Genomic DNA, 22,075 nt, shown 5'->3' with positions numbered 1-22,075 from the left:
TGTCTAAATTAAAAAAAAAACATACATAAACTTGATAAGCACTACATACTACCACATGACGGGGACCAGCGCGATGCAGATTCTGTCAAACGTTGAGTGTGCACGAGCACGTCCACTCATTACAATTGTAGTTTTGATAATTAAGTGCTACAGAAAAATCGAAATGCAGAAATTATTTCAAACATTATGAAGTAGTAGCAGCAAATTGTATTTTGGAAAAGAAAACAATCAACACAAATCCAGTAGTCATTCTCAATGGATTTATTTGGCACAAGGATACATAACTTTTGACTACCAAGTGAAAAATAAAAATCAAAAACAAATAAATTGTGACGGAGGGTGAGAACAGAAGCTCCAAGAGTCTCACTTTGCCGAAACCACTAATTGGTAGCTGCAGGCTTATAGTCCATTATGAGCATTTTCTCTGCCAAAGCCAAGAATTCATCTACAAACTCTACATGTGATGGGTGTGCAATGTACTCCTTGACTCCCTCAGTATTTTCAAAAGTGGACTCGAAGACGTGTGTGAACCCTTCGTGCGTGTCTAGTACGGTCACATCAGTCCCCCTGCATACCAAAGAAAGAATCAAAATTGACATATAAACTTTGCAAGAAACAAAAAAGAAAACGAGCTGAAACTTGTGAATGTCCCATGAGCTGTAACTCGTTTTCAAGGTCGGTACGATTTCAACAATGGATGTATGAGTTGCTCTGACACTGTCAAACGATGTTTCAGTTCATTCTTACTGCGGAATGAATAAAATATCACCGTGTAAACTTTATATTGTGAACAGGAACATCATAAGCTAAATGTCCAAGATGCCATGTCAAGATATTTGCAATATACTGTATTACCTAAAATAGAAGATCATTAACCCTATTAAGCTACGCGTGAAGGGCGGCCAACCAGCTATGCCACGTGGCGCAAACTGGTTGGCTGCAGTGAAAAAGATTTTGGGATATTATTTTTAGACGGAGATGAGGTATTTTTTAAAATATTTTTTCTCTTTTTAGATGGAGGTGATGACCCATATATATATTTTAAAATGAAGGGCTACGCAAAGTGGCGCTCGCTGGTAGGCTACGTTGGTGATTTGTTTCTTTTCTTTTTACTTTTTTCCTTTCAAAATGGAGGTGATGATTTCATTTAAATATTTGTCTAGACGAAGGTAAGGACTACATGTATTTTTCGAAATGTGAACGTGCGCACAACCTCCTTTCAAGCGGCGCCACCGGGTGACGCCCCAACAACTAGTGGGGATCACATTGCGCACCCTGGGTCTCAAGAAGTTGTTTGGGCAGAGCTGAGGTTGGTAAACTATAGCAACGGCTTTCTCCTTGAGATCCATTAGCTGAATTACATTTACTTGTTAGTTTGACTTTACTGATCTGAATACACCGGTTCCCCCTTTGGATCCAAGAAAAACACCTCCTTTGCTACTTGAATCCCTTCTACATAAAACTAATCAAATGGTTTCCAAACTAATGGCCGCATGCATACGGAAGAATCACATACCAGAACCAGAACAGACACGGAACTCGTCGGGCATCTACCGTGCGTAACCCGAGCAACAAGAACAACAGCTGACCAATGGGGCGAGGCAGGCAGAGAGGCGTGCGACAGTATGCAAGGATCGAGCGGGAGGATATAATATTCACCAGTGGAATGCCTTCATGGAGGGGACGGCGTCGACGAGGCCGGCGTAGCGGCGGATGAGCTGGTCCAGCGCCTCCGGTGTCGCCTCCTCCTTGAACCGCGCGAGGACGAGGTGCTTCACCACGCCGCCGCTCCCCGCAGCCGCGGCCATCGATCTCTGCTCTGCTTCGAGGCTGGCTCTGTCGGTGGTATAGATCTTCTTATCCAACCACGCTTGTAATATAGTTGGCGTGGAGTATTATTGTGAGTGGTTGACAGTTGGCATTTCTTAAAATGTCTCTAAATCATCACCTAACTTGCACTTCACGCGTCCAACCGTAGGGCCAGACGCAATAAGGGCATCTCCAATGTTCAAACAACTCGCATTTCTAACGTGGTACCCTATCGGCCCGTGTATTGGTCAGGATGTTCGTTTTCCGTAAACCAAAGGCAAACTGTCTGGACGGGGCGCTTTGCGGGAGTCCGGACCGCCGCCACGTAATATTCCGACCCCACTGGTCCACTTTTCTTTCACTCCGCCCATCCCCTTGCTTTGCACACACACACTCCTCATCCGTTACCGCCGTTGTACCTCTCCAGCCGCCGTCCATGCATCCTAGGATGTCTGCACCCCCCATGTCAGCGTCCCTGATTCAGGGAGAGGCGGCAATGACTCGGGCATTGACAAGGCAGCCAGCGTGGCTTCGGGAAGGGAAGAAGGAACCAATCAGGGCCAAGACCGCGTCATCAGGCGTCCACCTAGGATCAAGCACCCAAGCCGCAGGTTCGTGGGCCCAGAGTGGGTGAACCCTTCTTAAGGCCAAGTGGAGCAACGGAGACGGCATCCAGTGGGATCAGGCAACCGGCACCGGCACCGGCACGGCACGACTCCCTTTTTGCTTTCTCTTTTCTTCTTCTCCTCACAAACTTGTATCCTGTAAGCTACCTGTGAGTGATTGAATCTAGATCGAGATTGAGTGCCTAACATCGTGGTATCAGATAGCCACCCACCACCCTTCCACCGTCGCCGACGACACCACCGCCGCGCTGGAAACCCGTCGCCAGAAGCAGGCGCGCGACTCCCTCATCGCCAACATGGATCCGCGCTGAAGGCGTACCTCGACAAGCTCAACGACGAGGCCATCGCTCGCGCTCGCCGGCAAGAGGAGGATACCAAGACCATCCTCCAGGCCGTGGCGGTGCAGACCACACGGATCGACGCTCTCGTCTCCTGGAAGCCGGAACTCGAGGCGCGGTTCGCGTAGCTCGAATCCGCCGTCGCGACGCTACAGGCAGCCTCAACGGCGCCCGCGCCGACTCCACCATCAACCGGATCCCCGCCGTCTGCGACTACACCGGTCGCGCGCGAGATCCAAGGGCAATCAAGCCACGGCGCGTCACTGCAACCCGGGGGATCTCCGACGGCGACCTTCGAGTCGCCGGCGGATTCCCCGGTCACGGGTATGGCCATGATCCAATCTCAGAATACTTCTCCACTATCTTCTCAAGTACTGGCGGCAATGGGGCAGGCACCCCCGCCGATTTCGTTTCCCAGTTTTGGGGGCGAGAATCCACAGCTTTGGAAGACGTTGGCGGAACAGTACTTTCAGATGTTTGCGGTCCAGGAATCATACTGGGTTCCCATGGCAATTCTGAATTTTACCGGCCCGACCGCCATTTGGCTGCAGTCGGTGCAACGCAAGGTTGCGGGTTTGGCGTGGGGATCATTCACAACGCTGTTGTGCACTCGATTTGGCCGCGATAAACACCAATTCCTGATTCGTCAACTCTATGCTATTAAACAGACGGATTCAGTAGCAGAATTCATCAAACGTTTTGAAACTTTGATGAATCATATGATGTCTTATTCAGAACTAACGCATCCTTACTTCTTCTTGACTCGGTTCATCGAGGGACTGCGGGCGGACATACGGGCGGTGGTGCTCATTCAGCGTCCGCCTGACCTCGACACGGCGTGTTCCCTGGCGCTGCTACAGGAGGAGGTAGCAGACGGGGAGATGGTCAAGCACGCGGCGCCAGCGCGTTTTCCAGCACCGCGGTTTGTGACGACCAGTACTCCAGTGGCGCCTCCAAGCACTGCCCGTCCATCCGCGCCTACAGCTAGCGCTGAAGATCGACGGGGGACAGAAGCAGCGCGGGCAGGGACAGAGAACAACAAGATCGCAGTCTTGCGCTCTTTCAGAAGAGCTCGCGGTCTCTGCTTCAAGTTTGGGGAGCGATGGGGCAAAGAGCATACATGCCCTTCCACGGTTCAGATGCATGTGGTGGAGGAATTGCTGGAATTATTTGCAACAGAAGAGACGCGAAGTGAGGTCGATCAGGATCAATCAACCTTGGATGAGGATAATCTCTGCACCATCTCAAAGCAAGCAGTTGATGGATCATCTGGGCCGGGAGTGATGCAGTTGCACGCGTGGATACAGGGCAAAGAGATGTCACTCCTGGTGGATTCTGGCAGTTCGTCGTCATTTGTGGACCTGCATATGGCTGCTCATTTATCCGGGGTGTGCAAACTGCCGAAGGCCTGTCGCGTTAAGGTCGCAGACGGGTCAGTGTTACACTGTGACAGCTTTATTCCCCAGAGCCAGTGGTCAACTCAGGGGCATGAGTTTGTCACAGATTTTAAGCTTCTGTCCCTGGGAGTCTATGACGCAATCCTAGGAATGGATTGGCTCAAGAAACACAGCCCGATGCAAGTTGATTGGGAAGCTCAGCACATGACCGTGACCACGGAGCAAGGAGCAGTGGATTTACAAGCAGTCACTAAACAACAACACCAGTGCTCTGCAATTTCTTCTCAGGAACTCCTGTCTGCATGTAAGCAGGGCTCTGTTGCCTATGTTGTGCATCGGAATTCTGTCAGTGAAAGGGGAACGCAAGAGGAGAACATTCCAGTAGAAATTCTCAGAGTATTGGAGCAGTACACGGATGTGTTTGAAAAACCCAAAGGGCTCCCACCGCGACGCGCTTGCGATCATCGAATCCCACTAATGGAGGGCGCGCAACCAGTCAATCAGCGCCCTTACAGACACAAGCCGAAGCTCAAGAATGAGATAGAGCGTCAGGTTAAAGAACTGCTGGATGCAGGTATCATCAGAGAGAGTACCAGCCCGTTCTCCTCGCCAGCGTTACTTGTGAAGAAAAAGGACGGGACGTGGCGATTATGTGTGGATTACAGATGTTTGAATGCAATGACACTGGTCAGTAAATACCCAGTACCAATCATTGATGAATTGGTTGGAGCACGTTTGTAAGGGCATATTTATCCCTAAGATGTTTTGGTGATTGATGACAATGCTTTTGCGGACTAATCGTGGGCGTTGAGTGTTTTTCAGAGATTCATTCTTTTGGGCACGAGACGATATCCTCCCCTCGGAACTTAAAGCGAAGACGGTGTAGTCCTTTCGGATTAATTTGGTGGACTAGTTTCATAGGGATCACCGTACTATCAAGAGAGGGTCCGTTTTGGAAAGGCTAGGGCGGAATCATCACGTACACTTCCTTTGCTCCTCCCTCCGAGCCTTTCCGTTTCGATGATGGGCTTGGATTCTCCTTTCTTTGTGCCCTCTCTGGTCCCAGCGGTAGTACCGCGGGCCAGAGCGGTAGTACCGCTTGGGTGGTACAAGCGGTAGTACCGCTCCGGAGCGGTAGTACCGCCCAGAGCAGTAGTACCGCTAGTAGCTCCGTGTGTGTGCTATCTCTGGTCCCAGCGGTAGTACCGCGGTACGGAGCGGTAGTACCGCTTGGGTGCCACAAGCGGTAGTACCGCTCTGGGCGCGGTAGTACCGCTCCAGAGCAGTAGTACCGCTGGTGGCCCCAAGCCGTAGTACCGCTCTGGTCTCGTGCTAGTACCGCCTCGATTCAAGGGCTCATTTTTCGTGTCGGGTTTTACGGTACTGGCCGCGGCTGTGGGGGGCCGTAGTACCGCTCCTGTGCGGTAGTACCGCCCTCCCTCCGCGGTAGTACCGCTGTGGACCAAGCGGTAGTACCGCGCTTTTGGGCGGTAGTACCGCTTATTGTTGCAAGCGGTAGTACCGCTGGCACAGCGGTACTACCGCTCTCTTTGGGGCAGAGGGGGGTAACGGTTGGTTTGTTCCCCCCCCCCCCACTATATAAAGGGGTCTTCTTCCCCAAAGTTGACTTACCTCTTCCCCCAAAAGCTCCATTGTTGCTCCAAGCTCCATTTTCGCCCGATCTCTCTCCCTAGCCAATCAAACTTGTTGATTTGCTCGGGATTGGTTGACAAGGCCACGATCTACACTTCCACCAAGAGAAATTTGATTCCCCCCACTTATCCCTAGCGGATCTTGTTACTCTTGGGTGTTTGAGCACCCTAGACGGTTGAGGTCACCGCGAAGCCATAGTCCATTGTGGTGAAGCTTTGTGGTGTCGTTGGGAGCCTCCAATTAAGTTGTGGAGATTGCCCCAACCTTGTTTGTAAAGGTTCGGTCGCCGCCTTCAAGGGCACCAATAGTGGAATCACGGCATCTCGCATTGTGTGAGGGCGTGAGGAGAATACGGTGGCCCTAGTGGCTTCTTGGGGAGCATTGTGCCTCCACACCGCTCCAACGGAGACGTGCTTCCCCTCAAAAGGAAGGAACTTCGGTAACACATCCTCGTCTCCACCGGCTCCACTCTTGGTTATCTTGTTCCTTTACTTTCGCTAGTTTACTTGTGTTATTTCTCTTACTTGCTTGCGTGCTTGTTGTCGTTGCATCATATAGGTTGCTCACTTAGTTGCATATCTAGACAACCTATTTTGATGCAAAGTTTAATTTGGTAAAGAAAAGCTAAAAATTGTTAGTTGCCTATTCACCCCCCTCTAGTCAACTATATCGATCCTTTCAATTGGTATCAGAGCCTCGTCTCTTTATTAAGGACTTTACCGTCCAAAGAGTATGGTTGACGTCGTAGACGGTGCGGAGGAGCACTCCGGTGAGAATCCTGTCTCGTCTACGGGAGATGGGGGAACCGCGGTCTCTCGTGAGGAATTCAATGTGGCGTTGGACACATTGAAAACCTCCATGACGACCAAGGTCGAAAGCATGTTGAATAAATTCTTAGAAGGGCTTAAACTTACAACCGCACTGTTGAAAGTGGGTGATCCCGCTAACAAGGTGACGGATGCTACCTCCGACAAGGGGGAAGCTTCGAGCGAGAAGGCTCCTGGTTCTAGTGATAAAAATGGGACCGGCATCTTTGCCCATGTGGAACCTCCACCCGTCTATGGTGGACCGCTTCCTTCCACTCATTTGAATCATGCCGGCCCGGCCCCTAAGATTGAGAAGAATGTAGATTTTGATTCTTGGGTCTATCGTTTTAAGCGTCATTTAAATCATGTGAACACTAACCTTTGGAGAATCATTGAAGAAGGCTTTTATCCGCATGACCGAAGCAACTTCACTCCTAGAGAAGTTGTGGATCATCAATTCAATGAGAATGCTCTCTTCATCATCCAAGAAGCAATCCCGCCCGAAGATCTTCCTCATCTCCGGCCTTACACCGTGGCCAAAGATGCTTGGCTCCAAGTTGTTTCCCTCTATCGGGGAAGCGCAAGCATTCAACGCTCCAACTATGAAGTGGTGCAAGATGAAGCCGACGAGTTTGCAATGAAAGAAGATGAAGAACCTCGTGAGCTTTTTCGGAGAGTGACCAAACTCGCGGTCTCTCTCCGAGATCATGGAAGTAAGGACACGGATGACAATTGGATCAAGCGCAAATTCCTCAAGGCAATGATGCCCTACCACAAAGCCATGTCCTCTGTAATTCGTCAAAGGCCGGACTTCCACACTTTGTCATCAAGTGAAGTGTTGGATGAGTTTGTTGCTATGAGCATCTTGGACAAGACCGCCGACAATGCGGTTCTTCGCTCTCAAAGAGTAAAGAAGCCCAACCTTGCTCTAAAGGCCAAGGCTAGTATGGAGGAAGAGGATGAAGAGGAAGAAGAGGAGGGCAACCTCGAAGATACGAAGTATGCCTATCATGAACACATGGCTCTTGCTTCAAGGCAATTTTGGAGCAAGAAGAACACGAGGCCAAACTTCAACAAAAGCAACTCAAGTGGCGCAAAGGGCAAGCAACGGATGAGGACTTGCTTCAATTGTGGCAATGTGAGCCACTTTGTTGCGGAGTGCCCTTACGAGAAGAGGGAAGACAATGGTGGCAAGCTCATTAGAAAAGACAAGGCCAAGTCGTTCCCCAACAAGAGCAACTTCACCAAGAAGACTCCCTTCAAGGCGTTGGTGGTTCAAGAAGAGTACAATGAGGATGATGACGATGATGAAGATAGTGAGTCGGTTGCCATGGCCTCCGTTGCCGTTGCAAAGACTCTACGGGTGTCTCTCTTCGACTCACCCAATGAGAACATCACCGCCAAGTGCCTCATGGCTAAAGCCACCAATAAGGTAACCTCCAACATCAAAACTACCATCATTAATCATCCTTCTTCGACGGATAGCATTGATGAACATGAGGGAACAAATGTGGAGGAAATTGAGTTTGAGATCTTTATGAGTAAACTCAAGGGTAAATCCAAGAAGCACTTCGTTTCTCTCTTGGAACAACTTGGTGAAGCCAATGACATGATCGAGGCTCACGAAGATACCATCTCTAAGATGGAGGGGCATAGTCGTGACTATGCCGATGAGATTTTAGATCTTTCCAATGCTCTTGCCGAAGAGCGTGGTCTTCGTTTGGCTCTTGAGGAGTCATACAACGATGATCATGCTAAGTTAAAGAAGGATCTTGATCATGCTCTTGTTGTGTCTCGTGTGCTAAACTCCGAGAAGGCAAAACTTGGGGTTGATCTTGCTAGACTCAAAGAGGAGTTTGGCATTCTCGACAAGGCTCACAAAGTCTTGAAGGGTGTTCATGCTAGCCTCAAGGAGTCTCATGATCAACTCCAAGTGAAGCTAACAAAGGAGAAAGCCACCTTTCCTCATATGGTGTTAATTGATAATGCAAATGCTACTAACCCGTGTTGTGAGCATGTGCATCTTGTTGAGGAGAATGCTAAGCTAAAGGAGCAACTTGAGAAAGGCCTCATGTCATGCATACAAGGTGAGAAGAACCTCAACGACCTCTTGAGCAATCAAAAGGAAGTTGTGGCCAAGGAGGGGATTGGGTTCGCACCCAATCCCAAGAACAAGAAGAAGAATGACAAGACCAAGCGACCTCCTCCTCTCAAGCAAACTTTTGTGAAGGAGGGAGAGGGTGCTTCCAAGGATAAGAAGAACAATGCGAAGGGTGGAGGTGTCAAGAAGAGCAATGCCACTCCTTCCAACAAAGCCGGCGACTTTAATCCTTCTTATGTGTTATGCCGTGCTAGTGATGGGCATGTTTATGCCAAATTCGTTGGTTCTCCTCATGAGTACATTGAATGGTCTATTTGGGTTCCTAAGACCCTTGTTGCTAACATCAAAGGACCCATTACAAAATGGGTACCTAAAACCAAGCATTGATCTCTTGTAGGTGTTTGCTTCCGGTGGGGGATCATGGTTGCTCGATAGTGGAGCTACAAATCATATGACCGGAAGCAAGGACTTGGTGGTGGACGTGCACAAGAATCCATCTATGCCCACCAATGTCGAGTGGGGTGATGCCTCGTCTTCTAAGGTACTGCGACTCGGCAAATTTGCCATTTCTCATGATCTCACGATCGAGAAGATCATGCTAGTTGAGTCCCTTGCATACAATTTACTTTCCGTTCGTCAACTTGCTATCATGGGCTTTGCCACCTTCTTTGATATTGATACCGTGTCCCTCTTGTGGAGCAAGCCTCTTAAAGTAGCCTTTGTTGGGCATGTCGAGAACGGTCTCTATGTGATTAACTTTTCGGAGCAACCCACTAAGACCGTGACATGCCTAATGGCTAAAGTTGACGTGGGGTGGCTGTCGCATCGCCGTTTATCCCATGTCAATATGAGATCTTTGCAAAGTCTTCTCAAGGGGGACCATGTCCGTGGACTAACGAACGTTAGTTTTGCCAAAGATCGTGCTTGCAGTGCTTGTATCGAAGGAAAGCTTCATGAGAAGGCTCACCCTCCCACGACTCTTATTTACTCGAAGAGGCCGTTGGAGCTCCTCCATTTGGATCTCTTTGGGCCTCCATCCTTTGATAGTCTTGGGGGTAGAAAGTACTGCTTGGTAATTGTGGACGATTATTCTAGATACACGTGGGTGTATTTCTTCAAGAGGAAGAGTGAGACCCAACAAACAGTCATTGACTTTGCGAATGAAGCCCAATGTCAACACAATACAAAGATCTTGACAATAAGAAGTGACAACGGCACCGAGTTCAAGAACTACACCTTGGATGAGTTTCTCAGTGATGAGGGGATCAAGCATCAATATTCCGCACCTTACACCCCTCAACAAAATGGTGTTGCGGAGAGGAAGAATCGGACGTTGATGGATGCGGCAAGGACCATGATGGCGGAGTTCAAGTCTCCATACAACTTTTGGGCCGAAGCCATCAACACCGCTTGTCATGCTTCAAATCGGCTCTATCTTCGCAAAGGCTTGAACAAGACTCCATATGAGATCCTCACCGGTAACAAGCCCAACCTCAAGTACTTTCGGGTGTTCGGGTGTAAGTGTTTCATTCTCAAGAAAGGTGTTCGTTTGTCTAAATTTGAGACTAGAGCTCATGAGGGCATATTTGTTGGTTATGCTACAAACTCCCATGCTTACCGTGTTCTCAATAAGTCCACGGGACTTATTGAGGAGACGTGTAACGTGGAGTTTGATGAAAATAACGGCTCCCAAGTGGAGCAAAGTGGTACTTGTGATGTAGGTGATGAAATTCCTCCCCAAGCCATAAGAAGAATGGGTATTGGTTATATCCTACCCGTTGAGGAACCCCTTGTGGCCGAAGGAGAAGGACAATGCTCCACTCAAGTGGAGCCATCACCAACCCAAGACCCACACGCTTCCGAAGAACAAAGTGAAGGGCCTCAACCTCATGAACAAGATCAAGGGCAAGATCAACCTCAAGATGGTGGTGATCCACCAAATGATGCCCAAGGTCAAGTTCTTCCCCTCGAGCTAGTTCAAGATCAAGAACAAGCTCAAGACGATGCTCAAGATGATCAAGTTACCCTCCTCACTTCACTTCCGAGGAGGAATTGGAGCGTCGTGCCGCTAAGATCGCTTCCAAGCTCACCACCAAAGGTCATCTCATGGAGAATGTGGTTGGAAGCCTAAGAAAGGGGGTATGCACTCGTAGACAATTAGCAAATTATTGTGAACATCATGCGTTTGTTTCTTGTGTCGAACCCCAAAAGGTTTATGAAGCGCTTGAGGACCCGGATTGGCTCAACGCCATGCATGAAGAACTCAACAACTTCGAACATAACCAAGTGTGGAAGTTAGTGCCAAGGCCAACCGGGAATCATAATGTCATTGGAACCAAGTGGATATTCAAGAACAAGCAAGACGCTCATGGAATCATTGTTCGCAACAAGGCTCGTCTAGTGGCACAAGGCTACTCCCAAGTCGAGGGTATCGACTACGGTGAAACCTTTGCCCCCGTTGCTCGTCTTGAATCTATTCGTTTGTTGATTGCTTATGCTTCTCATCATAATTTCACTTTGCAACAAATGGATGTGAAGAGTGCCTTTCTTAATGGTCCCATAAATGAGTTGGTATATGTCAAACAACCCCCCGGGTTCGAAGATCCCTATTTCCCCGATCATGTGTATCAACTCCACAAGGCGCTCTATGGCCTTAAACAAGCCCCACGTGCGTGGTATGAGCATCTTACGGAGTTGTTACAAGATCGTGGATTCGAAATCGGGAAAATCGACCCCACTCTTTTTACTAAGAAGGTCAAAGGGGAGTTGTTTGTGTGCCAACTATATGTTGATGATATTATTTTTGGTTCCCCTAACAAAGCTTTCAATGAAGAATTTGCCGCTCTCATGACCTCAAAGTTCAAGATGTCTATGATGGGAGAGTTGAATTTCTTTCTCGGATTCGAAATCAAACAAAGAAGAGAAGGAACCTTCATCAACCAAGCCAAATACACTCAAGACATGCTAAAGAGATTCAAGCTAAGTGATGTCAAGCCGACTTCCACTCCAATGCCCACCAAGTGCCAACTTGACATTGATCCCAATGGTAAAGCGGTGGATCAAAAGGTATATCGCTCTATGATTGGATCCTTGCTTTACCTTTGTGCATCTAGACCGGATATCATGTTGAGTGTGGGAATATGTGCACGGTTTCAAGCCGCACCTAAGGAAAGCCACTTTGTGGCGGTCAAGCGAATCTTCCGATATTTGGCTCATACCCCAAACTTTGGCCTATGTTACCCAAGAGGAGCAAACTTCAAGCTTGTAGGTTTTTCGGACTCCGATTGGGCGGGAGACAAAGTGGATAGGAAGTCCACTTCCGGAGGGTGCCAATTTCTTGGTTGCTCTTTGGTAAGTTGGTCTTCCAAAAAGCAAAGTTGTGTGTCTCTCTCGTCCACCGAAGCGGAGTATGTGGCGGCCGGAAGTTGTTGTGCACAACTTTTATGGATGAGGCAAACTTTAAAGGATTACGGTGTCATTTGTGACAAAGTGCCTCTTTGGTGTGACAATGAAAGTGCTATCAAGATTTCTCTCAACCCGGTGCAACACTTCAAGACAAAGCATATTGAGATTCGGTATCACTTCATCCGGGATCATATTAGGCGAGGAGAGATCGAGCTCAACTATGTCAACACTCATGATAACCTTGCAGATATTTTCACGAAGCCATTGGATGAAGCAAGATTTCGCGAGTTAAGGCATGAGCTAAATATCATTGATTCGAGCAATGTGGTTTGAATCTTTGCACACCCCTCACATTCATTGTGCTTTCTTGTCTAGGTGTAGGCATGAACGTAGGGGGAGTGTTGTTCTCTCAATGAACTTTCCCTCCCCCCACAATGCATAAACTGATCTCACTCTTTCACATTAGCCATTTTTGATGGTACTTGTGCTTCATAGACGAGCTTTGGTCATGGGCCCAAGGATAATTCTTCGCGGTGCCATACCAAGTGACTCAAACATAGGTGGCCTCGGCCACCGCCCTCTCGTATAGAGGTGTGTGATTCTTGTTCTCTTGCTAGTGCTCTTGTTGGTCTTCTTGCCGTTGTTTCCCGTCTTTCGTTTTGCACCATGTGTGTAGAGTCTGGTTTGTGTTGCGCTGGGCGGTACTACCGTTGTGAAGGAGCGGTACTACCGCTCAACAGATCGGTACTACCGCTTATTCGGCTAAGCGGTACTACCGCCCCTCACCACGGTACTACTGCTGAGGGGCGGGGCCAAGGGGTTAAGTCGTGGGCAGGGGTGGTTTCCTCCACCCCATACCCATTTGCTTCGTCCCCTGGTTCCTCTTCCTCTCTCCAGCGCCATCTCGCCGCGGGAAGGCTCCGGCGGCCCTCCGTCTCCGGACCATTCCTCTCCATTTCCTTCGGTGGAGTCGATCCCCACCTCGTCCTCTTGCCATGGATGCCGGTATTGCCCCCGTTCCTCTTCTCTTCGTGTCTAGTTTTCAGATCTTGCGTTTTAGGGGCAATAGTAGTTGCATCTCTAGATTTTTGGCCAAATCTAGGGTTGAGTAGGTTGGAGAAGGCAACTAGACTCTTTGGATTGATGTTTGGTAGGTTTATTTTTGAATTTGGCATCCCCGGTAGTGCCGGATCTGACCACGGCAGTAGGGATCCGCCGTGCCCCGTCTCGAGCGGTACTACCGCCCATATGGCACGGTACTACCGCTGGAGCGGTACTACCGCTCCACGGAGCGGTACTACCGCTTATGTGGATAAGCGGTACTATCGCTGAGCAGGCACGGTACTACCGCTGGATGCCCAGTTCCATTGTTTCCTACCACATGTTGATCCATCTTTGTTGTGTTTTTTTGGTTTTGATCGTTTCTATTGGTTGTTTCTTGTGTCCGTGTGTTTGGTTCCAGGTGATGAACATCCTGAGCAGCAAGTCCGTCGTGTCAACCCCGGGCGTTCAACGTCGAAGCGGTACCGCTCATCTGAGACTGCAGGTGGTTCTTCCAGTGCTGCACAGCCGGCAGGGGGTGCTTCCTCAAGTGCTAATCCTCCTCGCACGAAGAAGATTGCCAGCCGACCAAAGCCAAGTGGCAGGAAAGTGACTGAGATGTCTAGCAGGGAATTCTGGGACAAGCGTTGGCGCAACCCCTATGAGGAAGAACAAGAACCCAATCTTGTCAACCGCCCGTTCTGGAACCGGTTTCAGTATTCCACATACTTTGATGTGATCAAAGCTAAGAAGAATCTCTTTGTCAATGTTCATTCCATCAACACGGATGCTATGGAGAAGGACCCTGAGTACTTTGGTGATGCTCTACAGATGTGCTCTCAGTTGAACATTCTCAGGATCATGCAGTTCAACAAGGACTTTGATGCAGATTTGCTGGCACAGTTCTTTGCCACTGTTCACCTAGGGACTGACGCAGACAGGAATCTGACTTGGATGACTAATGGAAAGGTGCTAGCTGTCAAGTGGCAGGCCTTCATGGGGCTGCTTGAGGTGGAAGATCAAGGGCTTGAGACTCCAGTTGGTTTTCGTCCTCACCAGAATACCACCTCCACTCACAAGCAAGCCCTCTGGCCCTACTGTACTTGGAAGGTCCACCCTGAGACCAGGAAGGAAACCTATGAGTTGTCTACCTATTTGGACATCCTTCACCGCATCTTCCGCGAGATTCTCTTCCCTCGTATTGGGAATCTGGACATGGTGCACTCTTACCTTGTGGACATGCTTCTCTTCTGCCAGCGTGAGAAGGACGCAAACACCGGCGAGTCTCTGGACATCTCTCATGTCATGTGGTCTGAGCTTTTGGCGGCTGTCTCTGAGCGCAAGTGCCCAATTTATGGTCCGTTCATCATGTTGCTTATTGAGAGGGCCTGGAGACGTACCTATCCTGATGAGCAGCTGGAGACTGGAGAGTTGGTCTCTCATGAGATCAAGCGTCTGAGGAAGAAGGATAATTGGGGTAGATCTGGAGCTCCATCTTCTGCTGCTGCCATGGAGACGAGGACGAGGCTGATGCCGGGGATGATGATGAGGAGTATGTGCCACCTGGGACAGAGCCTTCTGCAGCAGAGCCCTCTTGGGCAAAGAAGCTGAAACACAAGATGAAGAAGCTGTTCTGCATGGAGTCTCATGGTCAGTACATGACTCATGTGGCTGAGAAGAAGGCAAGAGGACGACACAAGGAGCTGATGCGTCAGATGGGTGCGACAGTCACCAGCGGCTCAGAGGGTCAGATTACTGAGGAGGAGGAGTGGATCCAGCAGCACTGTCCATGGACCGACTCAGATGCTAAGCAGTTTCCGGGCGCGGACGGCAGTGCAGATGATCACGCAGAGTCCTGATGCTCTCACATGGAGCCGTAGGTTAGCTCTTTGCCCCTTTTGGTGTCTCGATGCCAAAGGGGGAGAGAGTTTAGGGATTTGCGTCGTTGTGTTGCGAGTGTGTCTTTGCCTTTGTGCTTTCGTTATGTGTTACTTTGTGCTTTGCTTGGAACTTGCGTTTGCTTGGTTTTGTGTTCAGTTAGACTTTAGTTCGCGTCATATGGTGTGAGACATATGCTACCCTATCATTATTATACCTTTATCTTTGTCTCTAGTCATTTGATATCTCTTGAGTTATATGCTTCATTATGTTATATATCCTGCTATCTTGTTTCTCGCTTAGGTTGTTGGTCTCTAAAATACAGGGGGAGTGTTGATCCTAGTATGTGTGTCGTGCAGCTCAAAGCACCTATCTTGATGGCACACATCTAGGGGGAGCCCGTCTATATTTTAGAGACTTGGGGTTTGCTTATGCCATTTGTTTTTTCCCAGTTGTGCAAATCCCGTATTGTCAACAATCCACCAAAAAGGGGGAGATTGTAAGGGCATATTTATCCATAAGATGTTTTGGTGATTGATGACAATGCTTTTGCGGACTAATCGTGGGCGTTGAGTGTTTTTCAGAGATTCATTCTTTTGGGCACGAGACGATATCCTCCCCTCGGAACTTAAAGCGAAGACGGTGTAGTCCTTTCGGATTAATTTGGTGGACTAGTTTCATAGGGATCACCGTACTATCAAGAGGGGGTCCGTTTTGGAAAGGCTAGGGCGGAATCATCACGTACACTTCCTTTGCTCCTCCCTCCGAGCCTTTCCGTTTCGATGATGGGCTTGGATTCTCCTTTCTTTGTGCCCTCTCTGGTCCCAGCGGTAGTACCGCGGGCCAGAGCGGTAGTACCGCTTGGGTGGTACAAGCGGTAGTACCGCTCCGGAGCGGTAGTACCGCCCAGAGCAGTAGTACCGCTAGTAGCTCCGTGTGTGTGCTATCTCTGGTCCCAGCGGTAGTACCGCGGTACGGAGCGGTAGTACCGCTTGGGTGCCACAAGCGGTAGTACCGCTCTGGGCGCGGTAGTACCGCTCCAGAGCAGTAGTACCGCTGGTGGCCCCAAGCCGTAGTACCGCTCTGGTCTCGTGCTAGTACCGCCTCGATTCGAGGGCTCATTTTTCGTGTCGGGTTTTACGGTACTGGCCGCGGCTGTGGGGGGCCGTAGTACCGCTCCTGTGCGGTAGTACCGCCCTCCCTCCGCGGTAGTACCGCTGTGGACCAAGCGGTAGTACCACGCTTTTGGGCGGTAGTACCGCTTATTGTTGCAAGTGGTAGTACCGCTGGCACAGCGGTACTACCGCTCTCTTCGGAGCAGAGGGGGGGTAACGGTTGGTTTGTTCCCCCCCACTATATAAAGGGGTCTTCTTCCCCAAAGTTGACTTACCTCTTCCCCCAAAAGCTCCATTGTTGCTCCAAGCTCCATTTTCGCCCGATCTCTCTCCCTAGCCAATCAAACTTGTTGATTTGCTCGGGATTGGTTGAGAAGGCCACGATCTACACTTCCACCAAGAGAAATTTGATTTCCCCCACTTATCCCTAGCGGATCTTGTTACTCTCGGGTGTTTGAGCACCCTAGACGGTTGAGGTCACCGCGAAGCCATAGTCCATTGTGGTGAAGCTTTGTGGTGTCGTTGGGAGCCTCCAATTAAGTTGTGGAGATTGCCCCAACCTTGTTTGTAAAGGTTCGGTCGCCGCCTTCAAGGGCACCAATAGTGGAATCACGGCATCTCGCATTGTGTGAGGGCGTGAGGAGAATACGGTGGCCCTAGTGGCTTCTTGGGGAGCATTGTGCCTCCACACCGCTCCAACGGAGACGTACTTCCCCTCAGAAGGAAGGAACTTCGGTAACACATCCTCGTCTCCACCGGCTCCACTCTTGGTCATCTTGTTCCTTTACTTTCGCTAGTTTACTTGTGTTATTTCTCTTACTTGCTTGCGTGCTTGTTGTCGTTGCATCATATAGGTTGCTCACTTAGTTGCATATCTAGACAACCTATTTTGATGCAAAGTTTAATTTGGTAAAGAAAAGCTAAAAATTGTTAGTTGCCTATTCACCCCCCCCCCTCTAGTCAACTATATCGATCCTTCCAACGTTGGTTTTCCAAGCTAGATTTACGGGCAGGTTATCACCAGATACGCCTAGCAGAAGGAGAGGAGTATAAGACAACATTTACTACACACTCGGGCCACTGGGAGTTTTTAGTCATGTCCTTTGGATTGGCGTGTGCTCCACCAACATTCATAGGCGCTGTAACTTGTACCTTGCGACCCCTGCTGCGTGTCTGTCTCATCCTCTTCTTCGATGACATCTTAGTTTTCAGTAAAACACTGGAACAACATGTGGAGCATCTGAGTCAAGTACTGCAATTACTCAGAAGAGATCACTAGCAAGTAAAGCAATCCAAGTGTTCTTTCGGACAGCGACAGATTGCTTACCTGGGGCATGTGATTGATGAACGAGGAGTTTCAACGGATCCGGAGAAGATTGCAACTATCAGAAACTGGCATGTGCCTCGTAACAGCAAAGAAGTCTGTAGTTTCCTTGGATTGGCAGGTTACTACCGGAAGTTTGTCAAGCATTTCGGCATCATTGCCAGACCTCTCTTCAATTTACTCAAAAAGGGGCACCCGTTCGTGTGGACTGCTGAAACTAACAAGGCTTTCGAGCTACTGCAACAGGGTCTGGTTTCTGCGCCAGTTTTGCACTTGCCAGATTTCACTAAGCAGTTTGTTATTGATACGGATGCTTGTGATTATGGAGTTGGAGCAGCATTACAGCAAGGGGGACACCCGATTGCGTACATGAGTAAACCATTGGCTCCCAAGCACAGAGGTTTATCTACTTACGAGAAGGAATGCTTAGCAATACTTATGGCCGTGGAACAATGGCGCCCATACTTGCACCATGATGAGTTTCTGATACGGACAGATCAGCGTAGCCTCGTCCATTTGGATGATCAGAGGCTATCGACAGTTTGGCAGCAAAAGGCATTTACCAAGTTACTGGGGCTGCGTTACAAAATCTGTTACCGGCAAGGGACAACTAACAGTGCTGCAGATGCTCTGTCTCGTCGTCGCCATGAACAGGGACAAGCCATGGCCATTTCAGTGTGTCAACCTACTTGGATTGAGGATATCCGGGCCAGCTATTCCAGTAATGAGCATGCGCGTAAGTTACTTGAACAGTTTTCACACCAAGAGGACCCGAAGGGACGCTTTTCTGTTGATAAGGGTTTACTGTATTTCCGTCAGCGCTTGTGGCTGGGAGGCTCGCCTGCAATTTAGCAGTCAGTGCTGCGAGCTTTCCACGACAGCACAGTAGGGGGGCATTCCGGCTTCCCTGTGACTTACCGGCGTCTCCGCAAATTATTCGCATGGCCTAAAATGAAGCAGCAAATCCGGCAGTATGTGCAAGAATGTGCAGTCTGTCAACAAGCTAAGCCAGAAAGGGTCAAGTATCCAGGTTTGCTCGAACCAATTCCTCTGCCTGAAGGAGCTTGGAAAGTAGTTACAATGGATTTCATCGACGATCTTCGACAATCCGGCAGAGCAAACTGCATCTTAGTCGTGGTGGATAAGTTCACTCGCTATGCTCACTTCCTCCCACTTCAGCACCCATTCACCGCGGCCAGAGTAGCTAGGGCATACCTGGACAACGTTTACAAGCTGCATGGCCTACCAAAAGCCATAATATCAGACCGGGATCCAGTCTTCACAAGCAAGTTCTGGCGTGAGTTGTTTGCCTGCATTGGAACAGAGCTCAATATGAGTACTCCATACCATCCGCAAACGGATGGTCAATCTGAGCGGGTCAATCAGTGTCTGGAAATCTACCTACGGTGTTTCATTCACGCATGCCCCAACCATTGGAACCAGTTTCTGGCTCTTGCAGAATTTTGGTACAATTCCAGTCACCACTCAGCCTTGAACATGTCTCCGTTTCAAGCGCTGTATGGGCATGAGCCGCAACACTGGGGAATAGAGGCCGCGTCAGTATGCAAGATTCCAGAGCTGAAGGAATGGCTAGAGGAAAGGAAGACCATGCAACAGGTCCTCAAGCAACACCTGCAACGCGCGCGGCATCTCATGAAAGTTCAGGCCGACAAAAAACGATCGGAACGAGAGTTTGCTGTGGGGGACGCTGTCTTCGTCAAGTTGCAGCCATATGTGCAATCATCAGTGCATCGTCGATCCAACCACAAGCTGGCATTCAGGTACTTTGGACCATTCAAAATCATCAAGTGCATCAATCCTGTGGCTTACGAACTGGACTTACCGGAGGGATCGCGAGTGCACTCGGTTTTCCATGTGTCCCAGCTGCGTTGAGCGCTGTCACCAGGTACAGCATCCTCGACTATCTTGCCAAGCCTGAAGTCACCTGAACTGTTTCCAGTGGAACTCCTGAACAAGCGCTGGCGTCAAACACCATCGGGAAGACGAGAACAGTACTTGGTTCGATGGTCGGATTCCGAGCTGTTGGACGCATCGTGGGAAGACGCGTTGGCTCTCAAGAACCGCTTTCCTGTGGTAGCAGCTTGGGGACAAGCGTGCTCTCAAGGAGCAGGGGATGTCAGCGTCCCTGATTCAGGGAGAGGCGGCAATGACTCGGGCATTGACAAGGCAGCCAGCGTGGCTTCGGGAAGGGAAGAAGGAACCAATCAGGGCCAAGACCGCGTCATCAGGCGTCCACCTAGGATCAAGCACCCAAGCCGCAGGTTCGTGGGCCCAGAGTGGGTGAACCCTTCTTAAGGCCAAGTGGAGCAACGGAGACGGCATCCAGTGGGATCAGGCAACCGGCACCGGCACGGCACGACTCCCTTTTTGCTTTCTCTTTTCTTCTTCTCCTCACAAACTTGTATCCCGTAAGCTACCTGTGAGTGATTGAATCTAGATCGAGATCGAGTGCCTAACACCCCACCAACTCGTTTGCCCTCCATGGACCACGTCGCCGTCCACCCAGGATCCCTCCGTAGCTAGGTACCCTCCGCCCCTTGCCGATGACGTCCATGGCGGACACTATACCCGGCAAGTGTTTGGTCAAATGCCACTGAGCACTTTTGTTGCTTTCTAGATTAATTCGATGGTGGGGGTACTCGGTGATGGAGCATGAGTTGATATGTGATGCGTGGTTGGTCGTATTTGTGAACTTTGTATGCAGAAACTCAAGGGGCTTGATCTTTTGGCAGCGCGTGCATGCCGCTTTTCATGCACGAAAGAACTTCAGGCCTTACACAGTGTGAAGTCGATATCGCATCGATGGTACACCATCTGCAACTCCGTCATGAAGTTTCACGGTGCGATTGCACGAGTGGAGACGATGTAGCCATCGGGCTCGTCAACCATGGAGATCGTGAGTTTTGCTTGCTGTTGCTTTACACGTTGGTTACTTCATTTATTCACTGAATGTTGCTGTACATGTAATGGCTCACGAGTATGAATGAAGTACAGGTGTTCTAAGAAGAAGCAACGGCAGGCAGCTTGTCACGCTACAAGGTTCTGGCGCGAACGAGCGCTCAATATTTCTTCTGTATACTTATTTTCTTTGCTGGCAATGCATGGATAACGAGCTTTACATACAAGATCGGTTTGTTAGGCACTGGATTCCGATCTCCACGCTAGTTTATGCATCGAATTTAGGGAGGACTCTAATTCCAAAACGCCTTCTCGCCTGGAGGAAATCTCCAAAACAGAGCAGCTCTTGGAAAAAAAAACAGAGCAGGCCCCTCTGCCTAGGGACGCCTTCGGTGCATCAAGTCAATTTGGGCCGTTCGTTTCTATGGTTTGGAGAGCCCAGATGAGTCCATACTACACCAGGTTTTGGGTAGTATATTTACTAGTTAGGGCATTTTGGGTACTTCAATATTTATCAATCGCGCGGTCAGGTTTCTTCCCCGCCATGGCCAACCTTTCCTCCCATCATCTCTTGCCCAGTCCTCGCCGGCAAGCCGTCCTGTACTTTTCGGCGACAAGCCACGGTAGCCGACGAAGCAAAGCTGACGGCCTCGGTTCGTGCACCAAGCTGGAATTTCCCTCACGTAGACAGGACACAACGATGTAGAAAAGCTCCGCCAGCCGGATAGACAATCACGTCATGCACATATGCAACAATCAGATCACTGCTTGCTCTCGTAACACAAGTGCGCACGCGAGACGCTTGCTGATGGCCACAAGCACATATGGTCCCCTGTGATTGTCTCTATTGCATCAACTCACCTTGTGATTACAAGGCCGGTGGCGTTGAGCAGAGCTCTACGACGGCGGGATCGAAGATGAGCAGTTGATAAGTGTTCCATTCACCCTTCTGCTCCTCGGGCGAGTCGACGCCGAACACTTCGGGCCGACAAGCTGCCCGACGCTCTTGGCCTGCGATCAGGGGTTCCGCACCATGCGCCTGAACCAGGTTCGTCGCCGTCGCCGTGCCTCTCTCGCGGGGCAGCTCCGGCAGCCCGAAGGAGTAGCTGTAACGTGGGCCGCATATGCATCCGCTCGTGCCTCCTCGCAATGAGGCTTGGGAGTGCACCGAGGGAGTTATCAAACTTGTCAATCACCTCGCAGCACCACCCTGTCCATCACTTCAGACGGCCGTCGCACACCCGCGCCGCCTTGCTCGGCAATGCCCTGTCAGCCGCGTTGCCGTTGCTACTCATTAAATAAAAATCAAATCGGCTAGTGCACCGGACGCCACATGAAGCCGTGTTGTTCTGTGTGCACGCATTGGCTGCAAGGGAGTGGGTATAGCGGAGGTCCTTGCGCCGGCGAGCCGCATGGAGATTTTTGCGGCGGCGTGGCCTCCCGAGCAGCGGAGGAACAATGTCGCGTCAGATGGGATTAACTTAATTAATTAGATTAATATAATTATGATTAAAGCTAAGAAAGAATAAATCTACCTCTTATTGAGAATTACTAATATGTCCTTGAGTGAAAATTTTATTGATCAATATTGACCATTGGATCAACTAAATACTACCCACTATGTTGGGTAGTATGATGCACCGTAAAAAGTCTCTAGATCTAT

General features: G+C 49.7%; 2 protein-coding genes across 2 annotated transcripts; one reads left to right on the top strand and one right to left on the bottom strand.

The window, feature by feature from the left end:
- Positions 1-164: 164 nt before the first annotated feature.
- Positions 165-1,934, bottom strand: LOC109770962 (stress-response A/B barrel domain-containing protein HS1). Its single transcript, XM_020329675.4, has 2 exons — positions 1,660-1,934; positions 165-567 (listed from the first exon to the last, which is right to left on the bottom strand). The coding sequence occupies exons 1-2, from the start codon at positions 1,806-1,808 to the stop codon at positions 381-383; spliced, it is 336 nt and encodes a 111-aa protein (XP_020185264.1). The 5' UTR covers positions 1,809-1,934; the 3' UTR covers positions 165-380.
- Positions 1,935-3,156: 1,222 nt separating this feature from the next.
- LOC123497014 (uncharacterized) lies at positions 3,157-19,442 on the top strand. The gene is made up of 5 exons (XM_045232692.2): positions 3,157-3,346; positions 3,509-4,744; positions 17,615-18,229; positions 18,953-19,274; positions 19,400-19,442. Exons 1-5 carry the CDS (start codon positions 3,157-3,159, stop codon positions 19,440-19,442), a joined length of 2,406 nt encoding a protein of 801 aa, XP_045088627.2.
- The last annotated feature ends 2,633 nt before the right edge of the window (positions 19,443-22,075 follow it).

Source organism: Aegilops tauschii, chromosome 2, assembly GCF_002575655.3.
Source record: "Aegilops tauschii subsp. strangulata cultivar AL8/78 chromosome 2, Aet v6.0, whole genome shotgun sequence".
Lineage (NCBI taxonomy): Eukaryota > Viridiplantae > Streptophyta > Magnoliopsida > Poales > Poaceae > Aegilops > Aegilops tauschii.
The sequence above is the reverse complement of the archived record's forward strand: the minus strand, read 5'-3'. Positions and strand labels throughout refer to the sequence as shown.

Excerpts from the sequence above, each read along its gene's own strand:
- LOC109770962 (XM_020329675.4), bottom strand. The coding sequence starts at position 1,808 with ATGGCCGCGGCTGCGGGGAGCGGCGGCGTGGTGAAGCACCTCGTCCTC. Across the intron at positions 568-1,659 it reads TCCATGAAGGCATTCCACTG|GGGGACTGATGTGACCGTAC; the intron begins GTGAATATTATA and ends TTTGGTATGCAG.
- LOC123497014 (XM_045232692.2), top strand. The coding sequence starts at position 3,157 with ATGGGGCAGGCACCCCCGCCGATTTCGTTTCCCAGTTTTGGGGGCGAG. Across the intron at positions 18,230-18,952 it reads TTCCAGTAATGAGCATGCGC|AATTTTGGTACAATTCCAGT; the intron begins GTAAGTTACTTG and ends TGGCTCTTGCAG. Across the intron at positions 19,275-19,399 it reads AACCACAAGCTGGCATTCAG|GTACAGCATCCTCGACTATC; the intron begins GTACTTTGGACC and ends CGCTGTCACCAG.